The 18698-nt window shown below is 62.9% G+C and overlaps 3 protein-coding genes across 4 annotated transcripts; 1 reads left to right on the forward strand and 2 right to left on the reverse strand.

Annotated features, from left to right (window-relative positions):
- The first annotated feature begins 518 nt into the window (after positions 1-518).
- GCGR (glucagon receptor) lies at positions 519-10238 on the forward strand. 2 transcript variants are annotated; one of them, XM_071573718.1, is made up of 14 exons: positions 519-650; positions 6671-6829; positions 7123-7219; positions 7418-7525; positions 7679-7800; positions 7888-7994; positions 8085-8238; positions 8390-8549; positions 8626-8686; positions 8922-8991; positions 9136-9224; positions 9303-9441; positions 9549-9590; positions 9657-10238. In XM_071573718.1, the coding sequence occupies exons 2-14, from the start codon at positions 6779-6781 to the stop codon at positions 9936-9938; spliced, it is 1482 nt and encodes a 493-aa protein (XP_071429819.1). In that variant the 5' UTR covers positions 519-650; positions 6671-6778; the 3' UTR covers positions 9939-10238. The 2 variants fall into 2 exon arrangements, with proteins under 2 accessions (XP_071429819.1, XP_071429818.1); XM_071573717.1 differs by having other exon boundaries at positions 9136-9441.
- Positions 10239-14345: 4107 nt separating this feature from the next.
- MCRIP1 (MAPK regulated corepressor interacting protein 1) lies at positions 14346-16370 on the reverse strand. The gene is made up of 4 exons (XM_071573719.1): positions 16141-16370; positions 15951-16069; positions 15770-15868; positions 14346-15659 (listed from the first exon to the last, which is right to left on the reverse strand). The coding sequence occupies exons 1-4, from the start codon at positions 16146-16148 to the stop codon at positions 15595-15597; spliced, it is 291 nt and encodes a 96-aa protein (XP_071429820.1). The 5' UTR covers positions 16149-16370; the 3' UTR covers positions 14346-15594.
- Positions 16371-16672: 302 nt separating this feature from the next.
- PPP1R27 (protein phosphatase 1 regulatory subunit 27) lies at positions 16673-18568 on the reverse strand. Its single transcript, XM_071573637.1, has 3 exons — positions 18073-18568; positions 16912-17062; positions 16673-16806 (listed from the first exon to the last, which is right to left on the reverse strand). Exons 1-3 carry the CDS (start codon positions 18287-18289, stop codon positions 16683-16685), a joined length of 492 nt encoding a protein of 163 aa, XP_071429738.1. The 5' UTR covers positions 18290-18568; the 3' UTR covers positions 16673-16682.
- Between the last annotated feature and the right edge of the window lie 130 nt (positions 18569-18698).

Raw genomic sequence — 18698 nt, forward strand, 5'->3', positions numbered from 1 at the left:
GCTGTGTTTACCTGCAGCGGGATGGCACCGGCAAACACCGACCCGTCCCCGCCGGCGGCGGCCGGAGCGCGGGTGTTGAGGCGGCTCCCGGCGGCGCGGCCGAGATCCATCCGGTCCCCGAGGGCCCGAGCGCTCCCGCGGCGGGTTCACCAGCTCGGGGCACGGCAGGAGCACGGGAGCTCTGGGACCGGGAAAACGTCCCGGGGGACGGACCCCCGGCCCGCTCCCCCAGGGTCGGAGCGGTCCAGCTTCCTCCGCCGCTCCGCCCGTGCGCTCCGTCGAGTCGAGCTGGTGCCCGGGAGAATGGCGAGGCGCAGTAGCTGGTGGCGGGGGACCGGCGGCAGAGGCGAGGGACGGCGCGCCCGCAGCTCCCGCGAGCGGCCGTCGGTGATGCGAGGGGCAGCGTCGAGTACTCGGGCGGGGCGGGGGCACCGGGCTGCGCCCCCATTGTGCCGGCAGGAGGAGCGGGGCGGCGGGGCGCGACTCTGCGCCCGCAGTCCCTCCCCCCGAGCCGGTCCCTCCCCTCGAGCCGCCACAGCCGCCGCAGCAGCTCCAGCAAAAGTTTTCGCTGGAGCGGCTGAGCGCGCCGGTCCCGGTCCCCGTCGGCTCCGAGATGCGTCCGGGAGCCGCCGCGAGCCCAGCCCCGACAGGTACGGGGGAAACGGGGGAGGAGAGTGGGGAGCGCCTGTCCCCGCGGGCTCGGGGCTCGGGATGCCGCACGCCCCGTCGCGTGGATGTCGACTCGGGTGACGGCTGCGCATCCCTGGGGCCACGAGTTAAGCCTCGAGAGACCCAGAGCAGCTGCTCTCAGAGCCGCCTTGGTGCTGGGCACCGGCTCCGGGAGTGATCAGCCCCTGGGCGAGGGGTCTCCTGGGCTGGGGCTCCCAGCGCGCTGTGCCCGCTCCCTACCCGAGCCGCTGGCGTCCCTGGGCACGGGCACTGCTGTGGGGCTCACGGCACCCCTGGACGTTGCCCTGGCTGTCGGGAGTCCCCGGTCAGCGAAACCAGCCAGGCTCCGACATGCTGGGAGTATCTCCCGGAGCAGCCCCTCGCCGCGGTGGGACCCGCGGGGTCTCACCGCCACGGGTACAGCAGTGGCCGTGGGTCTCTCGTCTAGGGCCAGAGGCAGGGGACACTTTTGCCCCTTCCCAGCTCTCCCCAAGCTCTCCGGGTGCCGCAGGGGCCCAGTGCGAGTGCCCTTTGTGACTCTGTCCCGAGCTCTGCTGTGTCAACACGGTGTTGGTAAATGGCTTTGTTTAACCAGGACATGTTGGGTATGTGACCTTGCTGTCCTCCTGGTTGCAAGTGCATCTCTCCAAAGCTGTTGCAGGCCCTCTGCCTGGCACTGCGCTTCCCTCGGGGCGGTGAGGGGAGCAGGGACGGCGGGAGTCAGACCTGGCTCCCCTCACGCTGGACAGGCAGAGGACAGAGCATCCTCCCACCCCACGCCATGTACCCCGCAGCACAGCCGTGCCCCGTGCAGCGCCTGCCGCCTGTGTCCTGACCCACGCCAAATTCAGTGGTTGCTCCCTTGATTTTGTCTGTGCAGCAGGAAAATTTAGGGCCCGCAGGACCTCTCCTCAGCATGTTAGTGCCGCCCCGACTGCCAGCTCCTGCACTTCCCACCAATCCTGCTTCTTTCTGCACACTGCGGTGCAGATTTTTTTTTATGTTCTGTTGCCTGGAGAGGGGAGAAAAGACTGAACGGAGGCTAGGCAAAATGTGGATTAAAAATAGTTAATGAAAAAATGTGACCACAAGCCCTGATCTGCAGCACAGCCACCAAGCACAGCCTCTCCATGCTGTGCCAGGCAGGGGCAGGGACATAGGAAGCCAGACACAGGGGAGATGGAATGACAGCTCAGCTCCATCCCCCTGTGCTCCTCCACTGCATCCTGCTCTGTCCTGCATCCTGCATGGCCACCGTGCCCTGGGGCACGTGGCTGTGCACAACAGGCGTCAGGGGATGGCTGAGCACACGTGCCCCCCGCCGCACCCCTGACCTCACAGGGGCTGGTGACTGGCTGTATCCAGGGCTGCAGGTGCTTCAGGACAGGGATGGACTCTGCTGGGACCCATTCTCAGATGGGCTGTGATGTCTCTTGTGCATCTGCACCTTGGCAGTGCAGGGTTTGAGCTCACTCTTTGGAGAGGTTCTGGGAGGTTGTCCCCAGGTGTGCAGTGACCACAGCATCCATTCATGCCACGAGCTGGTCTAGTAAAGCAAATGTGGAGCTCCCAATGCAGGGGAGCGTGTGTGCATGCCTGTCTGCACTGACATTTTCCTTGGCTTTTCCCAGCCCCGTGCCTCCCCTGTGACATGCTAAGCACACGTGTCATGCCTTGTCTCTTGTGCTTTCCTTCTGTGTTTTCATGGGTTTCATGCAACATGATGAACAAAACCACCCCTTTTCCTGAGCCAGAGATGAGCTGCTGTGTGGCTTAGCATCGCCTTGCCAGAGCCAGCTGGGCAGAGAGGTCATTTGGCCACTGCCCATCTATGCCTGAAGACCACAGTCCCTCTTTGGTGCTGGGCAGCTCTGCAGGTGGCCCTGGACATGCCTGGAGGCAGCCGGGTGGCTGTGGAGGTGATGGGAAGACATTTGTCCTGTTTGCATCCTGTGCTGCTGTTGGTGAAAACACTGTCAGGGCTGCCTTGGGTTTTCTTGGTCCACAATGACACAGAATCAGACATTGCTGGTGCCTGGTGACATCTCTCTCCATGTGCAGCTGCTCAGCTCTCCCACAATCATGCAGCTCTGTGCAAACAAGCCACAGTCTTGCAGCACGAGGGGCTGCTCCAGACAGCTCAGCTGCTCCTCTGCTGCCAAAGTTCCTGATATTCAGTTCTCAGGGAAGATCTGGAGCAGGAGAGTGGGACACATCCCTGAGCTTGGGGCAGGGACACAGGCAGGGACAGTGCAGGCCAGATCTCCTGGACCTCCCTGCACTGACCATCTCCCCTCACCCTCGCCCCACTTGCCATGGTCTTGGGTGGAAAGTGGAGCAGCATCTGCAGGGCCAGGCTGGTGCTGGCATTGCATCAGTTCTGGCCCAGCACCGTCCCCTCCCCTGCCAAGTGCCGAAGCCCCTGCCGCGCTGGCGTGTAGCTCCAAGCTCAAAGCCAAGCCAGCCGTGGAAAGTGCTGCATTAACGCGAGGGGGGCTAATCCCTGTGTCCAGAGGACACACAGCCCCCACTGCTGCCTCCAAGCTGGAGAGCTCTGTCGGCCGCAGGGCTGCACTTGTGGGGAAGCCAGTGCCCACCCCCCTGGGGAGGCAAGACCCCCTTGGGGAGGCCAGGCTGCAGGGGCTGCGCCAGCCTCACGGTGCTTGTGCAGGGCTGTGGCTGTGCCAAGGTGCTCCCGAGTCACGTTGCAAATGCCCATGAGTGTCCCACGGAGGCTTCACTGAGCCGCTGAGCCATGTGGCAATAGGCCACAGTGATCCCAGATGTGGAGCGCGTTCCCTCACACGTGCAATGGCAGCAATGCCAGAGGGGCTGGGGGACAAAATGCCAGGGGAAGCTGACTGGGGTGGAACAAGGAGAGAGTCTCTCCCTAGGCAGGCCTGGGCACTCAGCCAGCCAGTGAGGGCCATGCTGGTAGAGAGCTGCTGCAGGGCAGTGCGGGGACTGCACATCCACCAGTGGGAAGCAAAATCCCAACACAAACCCCTTTTCCCATCCATTCCCTATGTCTTGGTGCAATGGCATGGCAGCAGTGCACACAGGTCCTCAACTTGCTTCACACCCTGCCCAGATCTGCACACCCTGGCCCTTGCCTGCTCAGCACCCCAGGGCTGACAGTGGCCATCGTGAGCTACCTGTCAGCCAGGGCCCACAAGGACAGCAGTTAAAGGAAAAGGGAGTCCTTGCTTTGCCCCTGTGGCTGCCGTGGTTGGCACTGCTGGCCAGGGAAGGGCTCAGGGCACAAACAGAGACACCACTGACAGCCCCACGCCCTTTGTCCTGAGGGTAGCTGATGGTCCCTCTGTCTGACCCCTCTGGCCCCCAGCCCTGGGGCTGTCGGCATTAGCCCCTCCCCTGCCCATGCCCAGCTGTCCAGGGATTGGCTCCTTGTTCCTGCTCTGCCGTCGAGGACAGGAGACCTCTCCTTGACAGCTGTGGCAGTGAAGCCATGCCGGCTGTTTGCAGCCCAGACTCCACAGGGGTCAGCAGCTGCAGAGCCATGACAGGGGAACATGCCACATTGTCCAACATCAGTGTGGGCTGCAAGTCCCCTAGACACATGCTGTCATATGCTGCAGCCTCTCAGGGGCACTCACTCACAGGTCAGGCACCCTCCACCCACCACCTATGGCTCAGTGTGGTAGGGGATCTCCCAAAGCCTGGCCCCAGCTTGGGACAAGGTGCCAGGGCAGGGAATGTGGCACTGAGAGACAGTTGGGCATAGCAGTGTGAGGGAATGTAGTGGCTGACATGGAGTCAGGTCCCTCCCACGTCACTGCCTCTGGCACCCAGAATGTGCCTGAGAGGGGCCTCTGGCACTGGCAGCAGTGGCACGTCCAGCTGGCAGAGCCACTGCTCCAAGCGCTGTGGGCACTGCTGCTGAGCAGTGCCAGGTCCCAGGAGGGACAGCTTGGTGCTGTCAGTGGTGCTGGTCACCTCACACCCTGCTGTTCCAGCACACAAAGCCACTGCCATGGCTGCTTCTGCACACTCATGTCTCTGCTGGAAACAGCCCCTGTCTGTGCTCCCTGCAGGGCAGTGGGGCTGTGGGAACCCCCAATCCTGTAGGGAGTAGGGGTCCAGCATGGTATTGTGGCTGCACAGTGCCGTGGGCAGCTGGGGCAAAGGGCCTGGGCAGGGTGAGGGGGCAGCCCTGTGCTGGGGTGAGGAGTATGACTGGCCCTTATGCCAGGACCCCTCACCCAGTGCAGTCTGCCCAGTTTGGCCACAGCAGGGCCAGGGGCCGGACAGCGGCTGCCAGCCAGGGTAGTCCAGGGCAGAGGGCTCCCCACTGCTAAATCCCACTGCAGCAGCTAAAAATAGCGACACCTCTGCCCCAAAGCTGCTCCCCAGCCACACAGAGGGACTGGCAGTGAGTCGCTGTAACCCACGCGCCTGGAGAAGCATTTCCAACCAGGACAGGGACAGATACTCAGCCAGGGATGGGGGCACCAGGATCATTCCATGGGGTTGAGACGTGAGCAGTGGTAGGATGGGGCAGGTGGGGATGATGGTGTGAAGCTGCAGGAGGGGCAGAAACAGGGATGGTGGGATTGGGCTGGCAGGGGGACAAGGACAGGGATGCTGGCATGGGGGAAAGGGACAGGGATCCATGGGTGAGGATGGGAGGAGGACTAGGACAGGGATGCTGGTGTAGGGACAGGGTTGCTAGGGTGGGGCTGGGGGGGCATGGTCAGGTGGCCAGTGGGCACCCACCAAAGGCCTCTGTTCCCAGATCCCACCCAGTGAGGACTGTCCCAGGAGACAGTTCCCTCTGTCCTGGGACTGCCTAAATAAGGCCATTGCGGGTCCTGCTCCCCAAGCCGCATCTGGAGCCCCATGCGCTGATTAATGAGCTGCTCCAGCAACCACTTGCGACGTGGCAAGTGGGTCTGCACTGATGGAGGAAACACGACTTTCCCAGGGATAAAAATAGGCACAGGCAGAGTCGAGAGCCCTGGGAGCGGGGCTGGCTGGGCAGCACGGCGCTCTGGCTGGTGCCCGGGGGGGGACCAGGGGGCGATGCCATGGTGTCTGCAGTGGCACTGGCACTGCTGCCCTCCCCCTACAAAGCCCTACCATGCCAGGAGGCTGCTGCCAGAATGGCCCCTTGTGGGAAGGGCCGAAATCACACTCAGGAGCCCCATAAACGGCTTAGGGGGATGGAGGGAATTACAGCACCGCGTGAGCCGAGGTCTGCGAAGAGCACTTGAGTGCTGTGTCAGACGAGGCCCCACATCGCTGGCTGGAGCTGGGGGCAATGAAGCCACAGTGGCACAGCCCAGCTGAGCCAGTCTCAGAGCCAAGGCAGCCCCACAAGCCGGGACCACAGTGGGTTAACAGCCAACCTCTGTGCCCATCCCTGCCTGGCCCCGTGCTCTTGGTCACTCCATCCCCAGTCAGTGCTGCTGCAAGGCCATGGCTGGGTGCCCTGAGAGCCACCCTGAGACATGAGAGTCCATGGGGAGAGGGGAGCCCAGGTGCCAGCCCCCACCTGGCAGCATGCTCAGGTGTGAGGATGGGTCCCTTCTGCTGTGGGCATCCTGCACTCTCAGGGCTTAGCACTGACACAAAGCCAGGCACCAGCACCAGTGTGGGGTGGCACCAGCCTGGGTCTTCCCTGGGGGTCTGGAGGCAGTGCTGCCAGAGGGCATGAGGGTCTGCCCCGCTCAGAGATTGTGATGTCCCACATGTGGCCGCGCTTCAGCTGCACAGGGGTTGGCGTTGACTTGACAAGCAGAGGGGCCACATGGTCACTGTCCTAGTGCCATCCTGGGAGGAAAAGGCAGGTACTTGGAAAAATACAATAAGCATCTGAATATGAATGCCAGACAGGGCTGGGCAAGGACTGGGAAAGACACATGGCGCTGTGACAGGGGCCAGCACTGTGCCAGGGTGGCCCACTCCTACTTTGCCTGCCCCTAACCCAATGTACCCCAGCTCTGCCCTGAGAGTGCTCATGACCAGGTGTCTCACACAGGATTGCCCACAAGCCAGGGCCATCACTGCCAGGGTAGAGGAGCTGCTGAGGGCCGATAGGAAGCCGGACACCTCACGCTGTGCCCCATGCACGTAGCCCAGAGGAGGGATGTCCTGGCCACGTCTCCTCACCCTCCTGCTGCTGCTGCTCTGCTGCCAGGTAAGGATGGGCTGTCCCACACTATGGTGCTCTGCCCCATACCCAATTCACTACCTGCCCTGGGCCTCCACCAATTCATCCCTGCCCACCACAGCCTCTCACAATGGTGTGCAGTACAGCAGCTGATGCCCCTTCCTGCCTGTCCTGCCATCCACACAACATGGCATGGCATGGCACAGCATGTTAGCCTGCACTCGCTTGTGGCTGTCCCCAAGCCAGGGTCACTGCTTGTCACAGCTGACCAGCCCCTGTGGGCAGGACAGGTGACAGGAGACACTCTCTGATGTCCCCAGGGACCCTCTGCCCAAATCACGGATACCCTCTTTGAGAGATGGAAGAAGTACAGCGAGGAGTGCCAGCGCAACATGAGCCGCCTGCCCGCACCCACAGGTCAGCAACCGCGGAGGTGCAGTGGGGTCCTGATGGGATGGAGGCAGGGGCTGGCAGGGGTCCCATTAGGATGGGGATGGGGCAGAAGGGCCAGCACAGGGTCCCAGCAGGACAGGGACAGAGCAACAGGGACAGTGCAGGCTCCTGGCACCCAGGGAGGGTGAGGCCAAGACACCACCAGTTCCTGTCCTTCCACAGAGCTGGTCTGTAACCGCACCTTTGACAAGTACTCGTGCTGGCCTGACACTGCACCCAACAGCACAGCCAGTGTGCCCTGCCCCTGGTTCCTGCCTTGGTACCAGAAAGGTAACCGCTGGCAGGCATGTGCCCCTCTGTGGTGTGTGCCCTCTGTGGTGTGTGCCCACACGTGTGTGCCTGTGCTGCTGCAGGCGCTCATGCCTGTGCTGGTGCCCGGGGGACTCTGGGGCCAGTCCACCCCACCAACCCCTCCCCTCACAGTGAAGCACGGACTTGTCTTCAAGACCTGTGGGCCAGACGGGCAATGGGTGACGGGGCCTCGGGGACAATCTCTGTGCAATGCCACACAGTGTGAGCAGGACTATGAGGACCTAAAGGCGCAGGTGAGCAGAGGTGGGTGGCATCGGTGTGGGGGGCCCTACCTGCATCCCCTGCCTGCCCCTGCCCTCACTTGCTCCCTCCTCTTCCAGGAAAAATTTGCCAAGACCTATGGCAGCTTCAAGGTGATGTATACAGTGGGCTACTCCGTGTCCCTGTGCGCGCTACTGCTTGCCCTGGCCCTGCTGCTGGGCTTCAGGTGGGGACGTGGGCACGGTTGTGCACAGAGTGGGCAGGTGGAGGCCAAGGGCCTGTGCATGGGCACTGACAGCAGCCCCCACATCTGCAGCAAGCTGCACTGCATGAGGAACTACATCCACATGAACCTCTTCGCCTCCTTCATCCTGAAGGGCATCTCTGTGCTGGTCATTGATGCCCTGCTCAAGACCCACTACAGCGACAAGATTGACGGCTACAACGTGCAAGTCTGGCTGAGTGACGAGGTCAGCATCCTGCCGGTGCAGGCGGGGACTGGCGGTGTTGGTGGGGCTGGGACAGGTCTGGGGGCACTGGCGAGGCTGGGCTCTGGTGGCACTGGCAGGGCTGGGGGCACAGGCACACAAGCAGTGCTGCAGCCCTGACCCCTGCCTTCAGGCAGCTGTGGGCTGCCGGGCAGCCACCGTCTTCATGCAGTACGGCATTGTGGCCAACTACTGCTGGCTGCTGGTGGAGGGCATCTACCTGCACAACCTGCTGGTGGTGGCCGTCTTCTCCGAGAGGAGCTACTTCACCCTCTACCTGTGCATCGGCTGGGGTGAGTCCGGGTGCACTGGCCCCCCTGACCATGTCCCCTGCTGTGCCTCACCTGTCCTCTGCCTGCCTCCCCTCAGGGGCACCCGTGCTGTTCCTCATCCCCTGGGTCGTTGTGAAATTTCGCTATGAAAACATCCAGTGAGTATCAGCCTCTGCTGCTGATTAAGGGACATGGGGCATGGGGCACAGTGGGTGTGTGTAGGATTGTGGGGACATTGTGATGGCCTCGGAGAGGCTCCACACCATTGCCCATGCCAGGGGCAGGGTGCCTGGCCATGGCACTTGCTCGTCCAGGGCTGCCGATGCCATGCCAGACTGAGGCAGCCACCTGGTCAAGGGGCTTCCTGGCAGTCCCCGTCCCTTCCCTCTGCAGGTGCTGGTCCACTAACAACAACATGGGCTTCTGGTGGATCCTTCGCTTTCCTGTGTTCCTGGCCATCCTGGTGAGCCCACCACAGCCCCTTGCTTGGCATCTTGGCATCTCTCTTGCAGGCCCAGAGACAGCTGTGAGAGGGGCTGCCCACAGCATGAGGACAGAGCTGTCTTGCTTGCCCCTGCCCCTGATGGTTCACTCCATTCCATTGCAGATCAACTTCTTTATCTTCATCCGTATCATCCAGATCCTTGTCTCCAAGCTCCGCGCGCACCAGATGCGCTACACTGACTACAAGTTCAGGTGGGTGCTGGGCACAGACCACCCTGTGTGCCCACAGTGCACACCCATGTCATTCACCTCAGGACCCCTGTCCTGCAGGCTGGCCAAGTCCACGCTGACGCTGATCCCCCTGCTGGGCATCCACGAGGTGGTCTTTGCCTTCATCACAGATGAGCATGCCCAGGGCACACTGCGCTATGTCAAACTTTTCTTTGACCTCTTCCTGAGCTCCTTCCAGGTGAGCCCAACCCTCATGGGACCAGCCCTCTGTCAGGACTCCCAGTCTCGGGAGGGACCAGGTCAGGGTCTGGCAGTTTGCCTCACACCTCTCCTCCCTCCACCCAGGGGATGCTGGTGGCCATTCTCTACTGCTTTGTCAACAAGGAGGTGAGTGGGTCAGCAGGGGCAGGGGCAGCAGGTGTGTGGGGTTACACTGATGGCCACTACTGGCAGGTGCAGGCAGAGCTGTTGAAGCGGTGGCAGCGCTGGAAGCTGGGGAAGGACCTGGCTGAGGAGTACAAGCACACCTACAGCCACGCGCCCAGTGCTCGCAACGGCGCCGAGAAGCACCAGCTGGTGAGTGGCTGCACCAATGGACTGGGACGCGGCCCCGGGCCCCGGGCCGGCTCCCACTGTCCCGAGAGAAGCGGACGCAGCATCTCTGAGCACCTCGCCCTGGGAGATCGCCACCACTGCTACGAGTTCCCCGAAACCACGGCCGAGAGCCACTTCTGAGCCCATGGCCAGGCAAGACGGCTGTGCTGAGCCACTGGCGTGTCACTATTCCCCACCCTGTCCTCCCCAGCTGCTCACAGGCACTGGGAGTTGCTGCCCTGGTGAGGGTGCTGCACTGGGCACACGGACAGTGGACACAATGAGGCAGGCAAGTTGGACCTGGACCTCCGGAGTGGGATCTGTGGGGCTGGGGGTGCAGGGCTGGGAGTTCGTCCTGCGGTGCTGCCCTTGTGCACCTTTGAGTCCCTGTGTGCAGTGCTGTAATTTATGTCTCGTATCTGTAAATAGGTGTGGACCTGTGCTGGGCTGCAGGGCCAGCTCTGTGTGCGCCTCTCTGTGGGGTGTGGGAACTGGGGACACCAGGGACACCAGACACGTGGGGCCTGTGCTCCTGCTAGCGCCCATGGGTGACGGCCACCGCCATGGACAGGGAGCTGGGCCACCTGATGGGGATTCACTGCACCAGCAGACAGACCCAGAGCCTGTCCCGTGGCCCCACACAGATGAGAGGGGCAGACATGCAGCACTGCCAGCCGAGGCTCCAGCTCCCCCAGCACGCGCTCGCTGGCCGATAATCGGCTCTGTCCTCTCGCTGCCAGGAGCCTTTAATTAAATCATTTGGCTCTGCCCACAGCACCCCCACTCTCCCGGGAGTGGCCCAGGTCACGGCTGGGCAGCAGCTGCCGGCAGCACCAAGAGCTGTGAGCAGCCATGGGGTGTGGGGCTGTGGGACCCCTGTGCCAGCAGGCCCGGCTGGTCAGGGCAGGGAGGGGGCACAGTGGTGCCCTAAGAGGCTTGTGCTGTGCACATGAGCGCTAAGCCCGGATGCCACAGCTTTGGGCACCACAATCGCCTGGTGTGTGGGGATTAGGCAGGTGCTGCTCACTTGCTGGGGTCACCGTGCCCGAGGGTAGCAGTGAGATGGACAACTGCCCTGCCGTGACGCCCATGGCCCGCGGCCCTCGGCACGGGCGTTGCCCATCACCCATGACACTGCCACACCTGACCCCGAGCACATTATGGTTCTGGGCCCCATGTGCAGCCCAATGCAGGGCCGTGAGAGCTGGACCTGCATCTCAGCAGCCCCAGCAGCCCCACACAGTACACAGCAGCACTGGGCAGGCGGCCACCCCCCTTGCTAAGTCCCACCCTGTCCCAGCATCTACACCCACGGCCACAGCCATGCCACCCACGCCAGTCAGCACAAGGGGCAGCAGGAGCCACACAGTCTGCTGGGGGCGGCGGGGTCCCAGAGCACAGCGAGGCGTCAGCAGGGCTGGCAGGACACGGGGACAGCAGCCGTGGCCCCGCCATGCAGCGCTTGGCTCCGGCAGCAGCACCCAGCCCAACACACAGTAATTTTCCTCTGTTTACTTGATAACTCACTGTCTGCCCTGGCCGAGCAGGACCCAGTGCCCAGGGGCCAGTGCAGCAACAGCAGCAGGAATGGGGGGCAGAGGGTCTGGGCTGGGGGTCTGGAGGGCTGTAGCAGGAGCACTGTGGAGCTGTGAGGACACAGGGGCCATGGAAGAAGGGAGAAGGGAGGGGAACACAAGGGCTGGGGTCTGCCCAGGGCCCCAGGTGCAGCAGTGGGGACAGGGACATAGATGGGGACAGAGCCCACCCTGCTCAGAGCCACCGTGCCAGAGCAGGCTCCGTGGAGCCACTGGCCCCATGGCCACTGCCGTCACTCCAGCCTCCTGACATGGTAACAAGCCTAATTGAGGCAAATTGCTGGAGCACGAAGCGGTTTCTGGGAAGGTAAATATGGTCATGGCGCAGTGCCGGGCCCTGCGCCTGTTGCTCCAACGTTGCTGTGGCAACACCCTACTGTTGACCCCCAGTGCCCTGCCAGGGCCAGGCTGGCCCCACAGCATGGGGACCTCCAGATTCTGCTCAGGAAGGGTGGCCTGGCATGAGCTACACAATGACGGGGACCCACCAGGGATCCCAGGCCAGCCCCAGCCGATAGGGTGTCCTATGGCAATGTCCTGTGTCCCCTGATGCTGAGGGACAGCCCCATGTCCCATGGCCCCCGTTGCCTATGAGCCCTGAGCCCCGTGCAAGCATCCAATGTCTGCCTGTGCTGGGGTACATCCCACAGCACCTGTGCCAGCCAGCTGTGCCCCACAGCCAGCCCCTTCCTCTGCCACAGGGCTCAGCCTGCAGCCCTGTGCCCTGGTCACCCCCACCTCCCACACAGCCACATGCCCAGGTCAGTAACTCCCCAATACCCATGGATCTCCCTGGACAGGTGGGTTGGGAGGCAGCACCGCTCCTGTGATCCCCCGGGGAGTGGAGCCAGCCCTGGCCCAAGGACCCAGCTCCCACAGGACTGTGGCAGCGTCCCTTCTCATCACTGCTGAACAGGACCCCTCCCTGCCATGGCCTGGCACTGTCCACAGCAGTGTCCCCCACATCCACCTTGCCAGCACTCAAGGCCATCCCCACCCCAGGGTACAGCTTGGACAAAGGCATGCACAGATGCACACACATGTGCACACAGTGCACACACAAAGAACATGTGCACACACAGGACACACACACAGCATGCTCACACATACACACACACACATAGTGCACACAATGCACACACCAAGAACATGTGCACACACAGGACACACACATACATGCACACACATGTGCACACACAGAGAACATGTGCACATACAGGACACACACACAGCATGCTCACACATACACATGCACACACACACACACAGTGCACACACACAGGCAGGCACAGTCCTCAGCTGTCCCATGGGAGCTGCCCATTCCCAGTGCTCAGTGGGATGAAGGTACTGCCACCAGTCTGGCCAGACCCCACATGATGGTTTGGGTGTAAAGGGACCTTCAAAGGTCCTCTGGTCCAGCACCCGCAGCAACCACAGACACCTGCACAGGACTAGGTTGCTCAGAGCCCCATCCAGCCTGGCACTGTTTCCAGGGATGAGGCACCCACTGCCCCTCCATGCCAGGGCCTCACTGCCCTCAGCGCAGCGACTCCTTCACAGAGACCACACGACCACAGTGCCAGTCCTTGCCTGTGGGGCTCATCCCAGGGCAAGGAATGGGGCCAGAGAATTCCTCACCTCCGAGCCAGTGGCCCAGGCACTGCTACCCTAGCCATTGTCCCCTGGCACAGCCAAGCACCTCAGGCAGTGCCCCCCACCCCCACACAGCCAGGCACCCCAGGGCACAGCACCTTGCAGAAAAACTCCCACTTTATCAAGGGAATTGAGCACCACAAATTGGTCTCCAAAGTCGATTCTGCCTGCTGCCGGGCCTCTTCCCACTGCCTAATTCAATGACAAACACGTTCCTCTCCTCCTCCCACCCTTTAATTTAATGAAGAGCACCATGTCCGAGGCACAGGGAAATAAACCCTGCCAAAGTCGATTTTTATAGGTAAACAGCCTGATTTCTCTGGCCTGCAGCCTCATGCCTTGCAGGGGCACCCCCACCACCTCTCCCAACCGTCTCACTGCCTTCAACTCATGCTTTGACATCAGTCTTTATAAAAAATCTCCTGTTTATAGAATGAGTTTTGTACATTTCATTAGAGCTCAAACAGCTGCTTTGCCTATGGCTTTACTGAGCCGGAGCTGAGAGGAAAACAAGGCAGAGGCAAGTGAGGCTGCAGGACTCCCACGTGCCATTGGGGCCCCAGTGCAGCCCCCAGGATGGACTCAGGGGAGCACCCAGATGAATGGCCAGTGTTGGGCTCAGTAGCCTGGCTGGCCCAGGGGTGGGCACTGCACACAGCTGGGATAGGCCCCCCTCCCACCCCCTCTGGACATGCTCACAGCTTCAAGCTAAGGCAGCCCTGCTGGCCTGTCATGCTTCCCGAACACGGGGCACAGCACTGGGCCCATCCCAACAGAACAGGCAGAGACAGGCCGTGACAGTGACAGCCAGCACCGCCCCTCACCACCTGCAGCTGCAGGGCACGGGGCCTGGGGCAGCTCCGGCAGCAACACGGGCTGAGCTTTCACAACCGCGTGCCGGAATCGGACAGCGCGCCCCAGCAATGTTTTGGTGATGGGAGGTAAACAGGGTCACGGCAAGTGTCGAGATGCACTCAAGCAGAAATTCTAGCAATGCTAAGTATAGCTTAAATGCCATTAAAGCAGGAGAGGGAAGAGGATACAAGGGTATTAATAGTCTCAACATTTAAATCCTGGGTGCAGCAACAGATCCTGGGATGGTGGGTGCCTGGAGTGTTGCCCAAGCCCAAGGGCATTGTGCTGCCAGCACGCAGTGCCCGCTGCACCTGCCCACAGGCAAATCAACAGCCCCAGCAAACGTGAGGCCAAGGCTCCTTTACAGAAAATAAACACAGATCAGAAGCAGCTCCTGCTCTCTGGCCCCCAACCCCGGTGCAGAGAGCAGGACCAGGAGGCAGCATCACACCAAGGCAGCCCCAAAAGGACACCAGCGTTTATTTACAACACTCCTCAAGTGACAGACCACAGAGAGAAAGGAAAGGGAACAGCACAGCTCAAAGACTCAACAAAGGAAAGGTACTGGCAGCCCCGAGTCCCCGCTGCCCTCCCACATCTCCTGGCACTGGACAGGCCTGGCAGTGCCGTCCCCACCAGCCTGGAGCACCGGCGGGCAGCGGGCTGCCACCTCCACAAGCAGTGGCCCTGCAGTCGGGTGGGTCAGGGCCCCTCTCCCTGGCTCAGGCCAACGATGCAGGACCCACTGGAGCCCTGCCAGGAGCAAGGGGTCCCAGGCAGGCCCCCCTGCACGGTTCCACCCCAGGCGAGCTGTGGGGACAGGTCTCTTCCAAGGGTGCAGATCTGGAAAATGTTGGTACAAAACCGCAGCAGAAGCCCCCGAGCTTGCTCCGTCCAGCCCCACGGATGCTGCCTCCCGTGGGGCTGCTGGGGTGCTGAGGCCAAGGAGCTGCAGGTGGCCTGGGCCCCTTGGAGCACCTCTCAGGGGACTGGGGCAGGTGCTGACATCCCACCTCTTTCCATCTGCAGGGAGAGGAGCAACTCCCCCTCAAGAACCACAGGGATCTGACCTGATCTAAGCAAACAGAAAACTGGCCTTGGAAGTGGCCCATGTGCTCCAGCAGCTCCACGACCCCAGGCATGAGCAGCCCTGGCAGCAACTTGCAGTCACGCTGGAGCTGGGTGCAGTCTGGCTGCAGCTTGTCCAGCCCTCCGCTGCACAGGCTGGCTGGCTGGGGGCTGCCCATGTGCCCCCAGACACAGGGTCAGACCTGACTGTCCCTTCTGCCCACAGCCAGCCCCAGCAGTTGCGGGGCCGCGGTGCACAGCGGGGAGCGAGACCCAGCTCTGTCCCTTCCGACAGCACGGCCACTCAGCCTGGTCTGGCCCCACCCAGTGCTCAGGGCAGTCGTGGGAGGGGAACTGGACATCGGGGAGCTCAGCATGAGGTGGGAAAGGACAGTCTGAGGCCAGAGAAAGCTATGAGTGGGGTGCTGGAATCCTTTGCAACAGGCTCTGGGCAGCCTTGGTGAGCCCCTGAGCATCCTCAGCCTCAGGCAGCTTCAGAGCCAGTCCCAAAGCTGACTGGCTCTCCCGCGGGCTTTGGGGAGCACAGACCAGAGGAGAAAATCAACACAAAATTTCAACTTAAATCTGCTTGAGGACCTTAGGAGAGCAGCCGATCTGCAGGGTCCTTAGGACTTCTTTGCATCCTGTGTGTTTCTCCTCTTCAGATCACCCAGGTCGACGGGTTTAAACGCTGCAGGGGACACAGGAAGAGACTTTGGCGGCAGAGGCAGCGCAGCCCCTGACCAGCCCCGCGCAGCCCCCGGGCCGCCACAGCCGGGGTGATGTCCCCGGCCCCCGCACCTTTCAGGCTGGGGTTCGGCATCTTCTCCACGTACTCCTCGACCAGGCCGCGCTCGGAGCCCATCTGGCTGCGCAGGTCGCGCTCCACGCACTGCCAGGCTGCGGGGACAGGGACAGGGGCCGCTCGTCTCGGCCACCCCGCGCTCCCCGCGTCCCCACCCGCGCCCCCCGCCCCGCTCACCCTCGTAGATGAAGCGCACGTTCTCCTCGTGGGCAGGCGTGAAGATCTCGCTGCCGGAGCCGGGGGAGCGCGGGCCGCCGCTCCGTTTCCCGTTGTACACCATTCGGGACACGGGGGAGCTGCGGGCGGAGCGTGAGGGGGCTGAGCCGAGCCCGAGGCCGCGCTGGGCCCGGGGCTGGGCGGGGCTCACCTGGCCATGGCGGCGGCGGCGTTCGGTGCGGCCGGGCGGGGCGGGGCCGGGCGGCGCGGGGTGGGGGCGGCGGCGCGGGGCGGGCGGGAGTGGCGGGGCTGCGGGGGGAAGGCAGGGCCAGCCGGTACCGGCCGCGGGGCCCCGCCCGTCGCCGGGCAACGCGCGGCCCTCACCTGGGCCCTCCCGCCTGCGCCAGCGCCGACTGCCGGAAACGCCGCAGCGCGCAGGCGCAACCCCGCCCCTTCCCGCAAACCACGCCCACGGGCCGCTGTCGGCCCCGCCCAGCCCCGGTACCGGCCCCGCCCAGCCCCGGTACCAGCCCCGGCCCCGCCCAGCCCCGGCCCAGCGCCGGCGCAAGGCCCGGAAAGCGGTAATCGAGATACTTTATTGGAAAAGTACAAAGTGGTTCGTGATTCGCGGTACCGAGCGCCGCGGCCCGACCGCCGCCCAGGCCCAGCCTGGGCCCAGCCCCGGTCCTCGGGCGGGCACAGCCCCGCCGCGCCGGCCCCGCGGCCTCCGGGGCCGCTCCTCCCCGCGCCGCCTCAGCGCAGCGCGGCGGCTCCGAACAGCTGCACCAGGTCCTCGTACTCGGGGTCGATGAGGTCTGAGGGCTTCTCCCCGTCGTCGGTGGTGGCCTCCAGGCTGGCCCCGAGGGACAGGAGGTACCTGTGGGACTCGGAGCTGAGCGATCGGCCCGGCGGCAGCGCAGGGCCCGGCCGTGCCCCGCAGCAGCCGCCCAGAGCCCGAGCGGGCACCCTGCCAGCCCCTCACCTGGCTATGTCCGCGTAGCCATCGCTGCAGGCCATGTGCAGCGGCGTCCAGCCGTGCTCGTCTCTCTGGTGGATGTCGGCGCCGTATTTCACCAGGAGCTTGACACAGTCCAGATTTCCTGTCAGCACAGCCTCATGGAGGGCTGCCATGCCTGCAGGACCAGGAGGTGTTAGCCCTGGCCTGGGAAGGGTTCTCCATGCTGAGCTCACAAGGATAGGTTGTGCACAGCCCAGGAGAGGGGTGCCGAGAACCCTCCTTGTCAGGGTAAAGACACAAAGGCTGAGGAAGGCAAAGGAGCTGCTGTGGATTCCCGTTTCCCTTGTGCAGCATAAACACCCTGTCTGGGATGGTGCAGCACCCACTGCCCTGGCCAGGCAGGACGGAGGGAGGGAGAAGTTGCCCCATACACAGAGCAGCTGTCCTGAGTCCTGGCCGAAACTCACACAGAGACATGAGAAGAGTCTCTAGGGTCTACTCTGACCGAATTTCAAAAGACCCTCACTACTGAAGAATCAGTATGGACAGAAGGAAGCCCGGGGTCATCTGAGCCCCTGTCTCTGTGGCCATGTGGCAAGAGAAGCTGAGGCCAAGTGCAAGAAAAGGACAAATCTGGGCTCTGCAGCAGCCTGTATTGATCAAGGTGTTCCATAAACTGTTGCTGCTGAGGTTGGGTGCAAACCAAAGACAAAGCCTTCCCCATGAGACCCCAGAGCTAGACATGCAATAGGGAGTGGTGTGTGTGAGAAATGGGCAGAGCCTGGATCAAATGCAGAGCCTCTCAACTGCTCCTGCCCAAGCTGAGGTGAAGGGCAAGAGCCAGGGCCCTGCCCAGAGCCCACAGAGCAGCTCGTGCTCGCTGCTGCTCTTCAGTGCCTCACCCCACACTGCAGGGGCTCTGTTAAGCCTTGGAGGGGTCAGGGGACCACACTCCCCAATTCCTGGAGCATGCACTGATGGCGTTGAGGGGAGATGTTGGGGCCCTGGCCCGGGGCACTTGGGCCCTCCTGGGCCATGCTGGGGACGCTGCTCCTCACTAGGGAGGGACCCAGCTTGCTTCAGCTCTGCTGAAGGTGGCCCGTGGCCTGGCTCCCGTGTCCCTCCTGGCCCCACCGAGCCGTGTCACTGCTCTGCCCCAGCGCTGCCGACCCTGGCAGCACTCACCAGAAGGGTAGATGGTGTCCAGCGTCACCTTCCTGGCTCGTATGAACCTGCCCACCTGTTCCAGGTCCCCCTGCTTGATGTGGTCCTGAAAGACGATGTCGTTGGGGAAGTGCACAGTGCGCGAGGCCCTCAGGCGCGGGGCGTACCCACCATAGCGGGGCCCCGACACGGGGCAATAGTCCCTCCTGCCGACAGCAGCCTTCAGGCACAGTGGCATTGGGGGTGCTCAGAGCTCGCCCTGACCCCTTGCTGCCCTGCTCTCTCCTCCTGTGCTTGTCAGGGCCCTCCTTGCTGTGAAGCTGTGCTGGCCTCTGCGCTGCTGTGCTCCCACCGTGGCTGTGGCTGTGTCCCCAGCAGGCACACGTCCTCTCGCTGCAGGGAGGTGGCAGCTGCCGTGCCCTCCTTCACTCCCAAGGTGCATGCAGGAGGTGGCACCTGGCACTCGCACCTCTCATGCAGGCCCTTGGCCCAGGACTGATGGTTCTCTGAAGCACTGCATTATAAAGGCTGCCCTGGGCTATTTTGGGCACATGCAGCTCATGCTATTTGCCATGATGCTTCGTAATTGAGCTGCCCAGGCTCGCAGCCTCCCACTTTTGGGCAGAAGTTGGTGTCTCATCTTACCA

This window comes from Pithys albifrons, chromosome 19 (genome assembly GCF_047495875.1).
Source record: "Pithys albifrons albifrons isolate INPA30051 chromosome 19, PitAlb_v1, whole genome shotgun sequence".
Taxonomy (NCBI): Eukaryota; Metazoa; Chordata; class Aves; order Passeriformes; family Thamnophilidae; genus Pithys; species Pithys albifrons.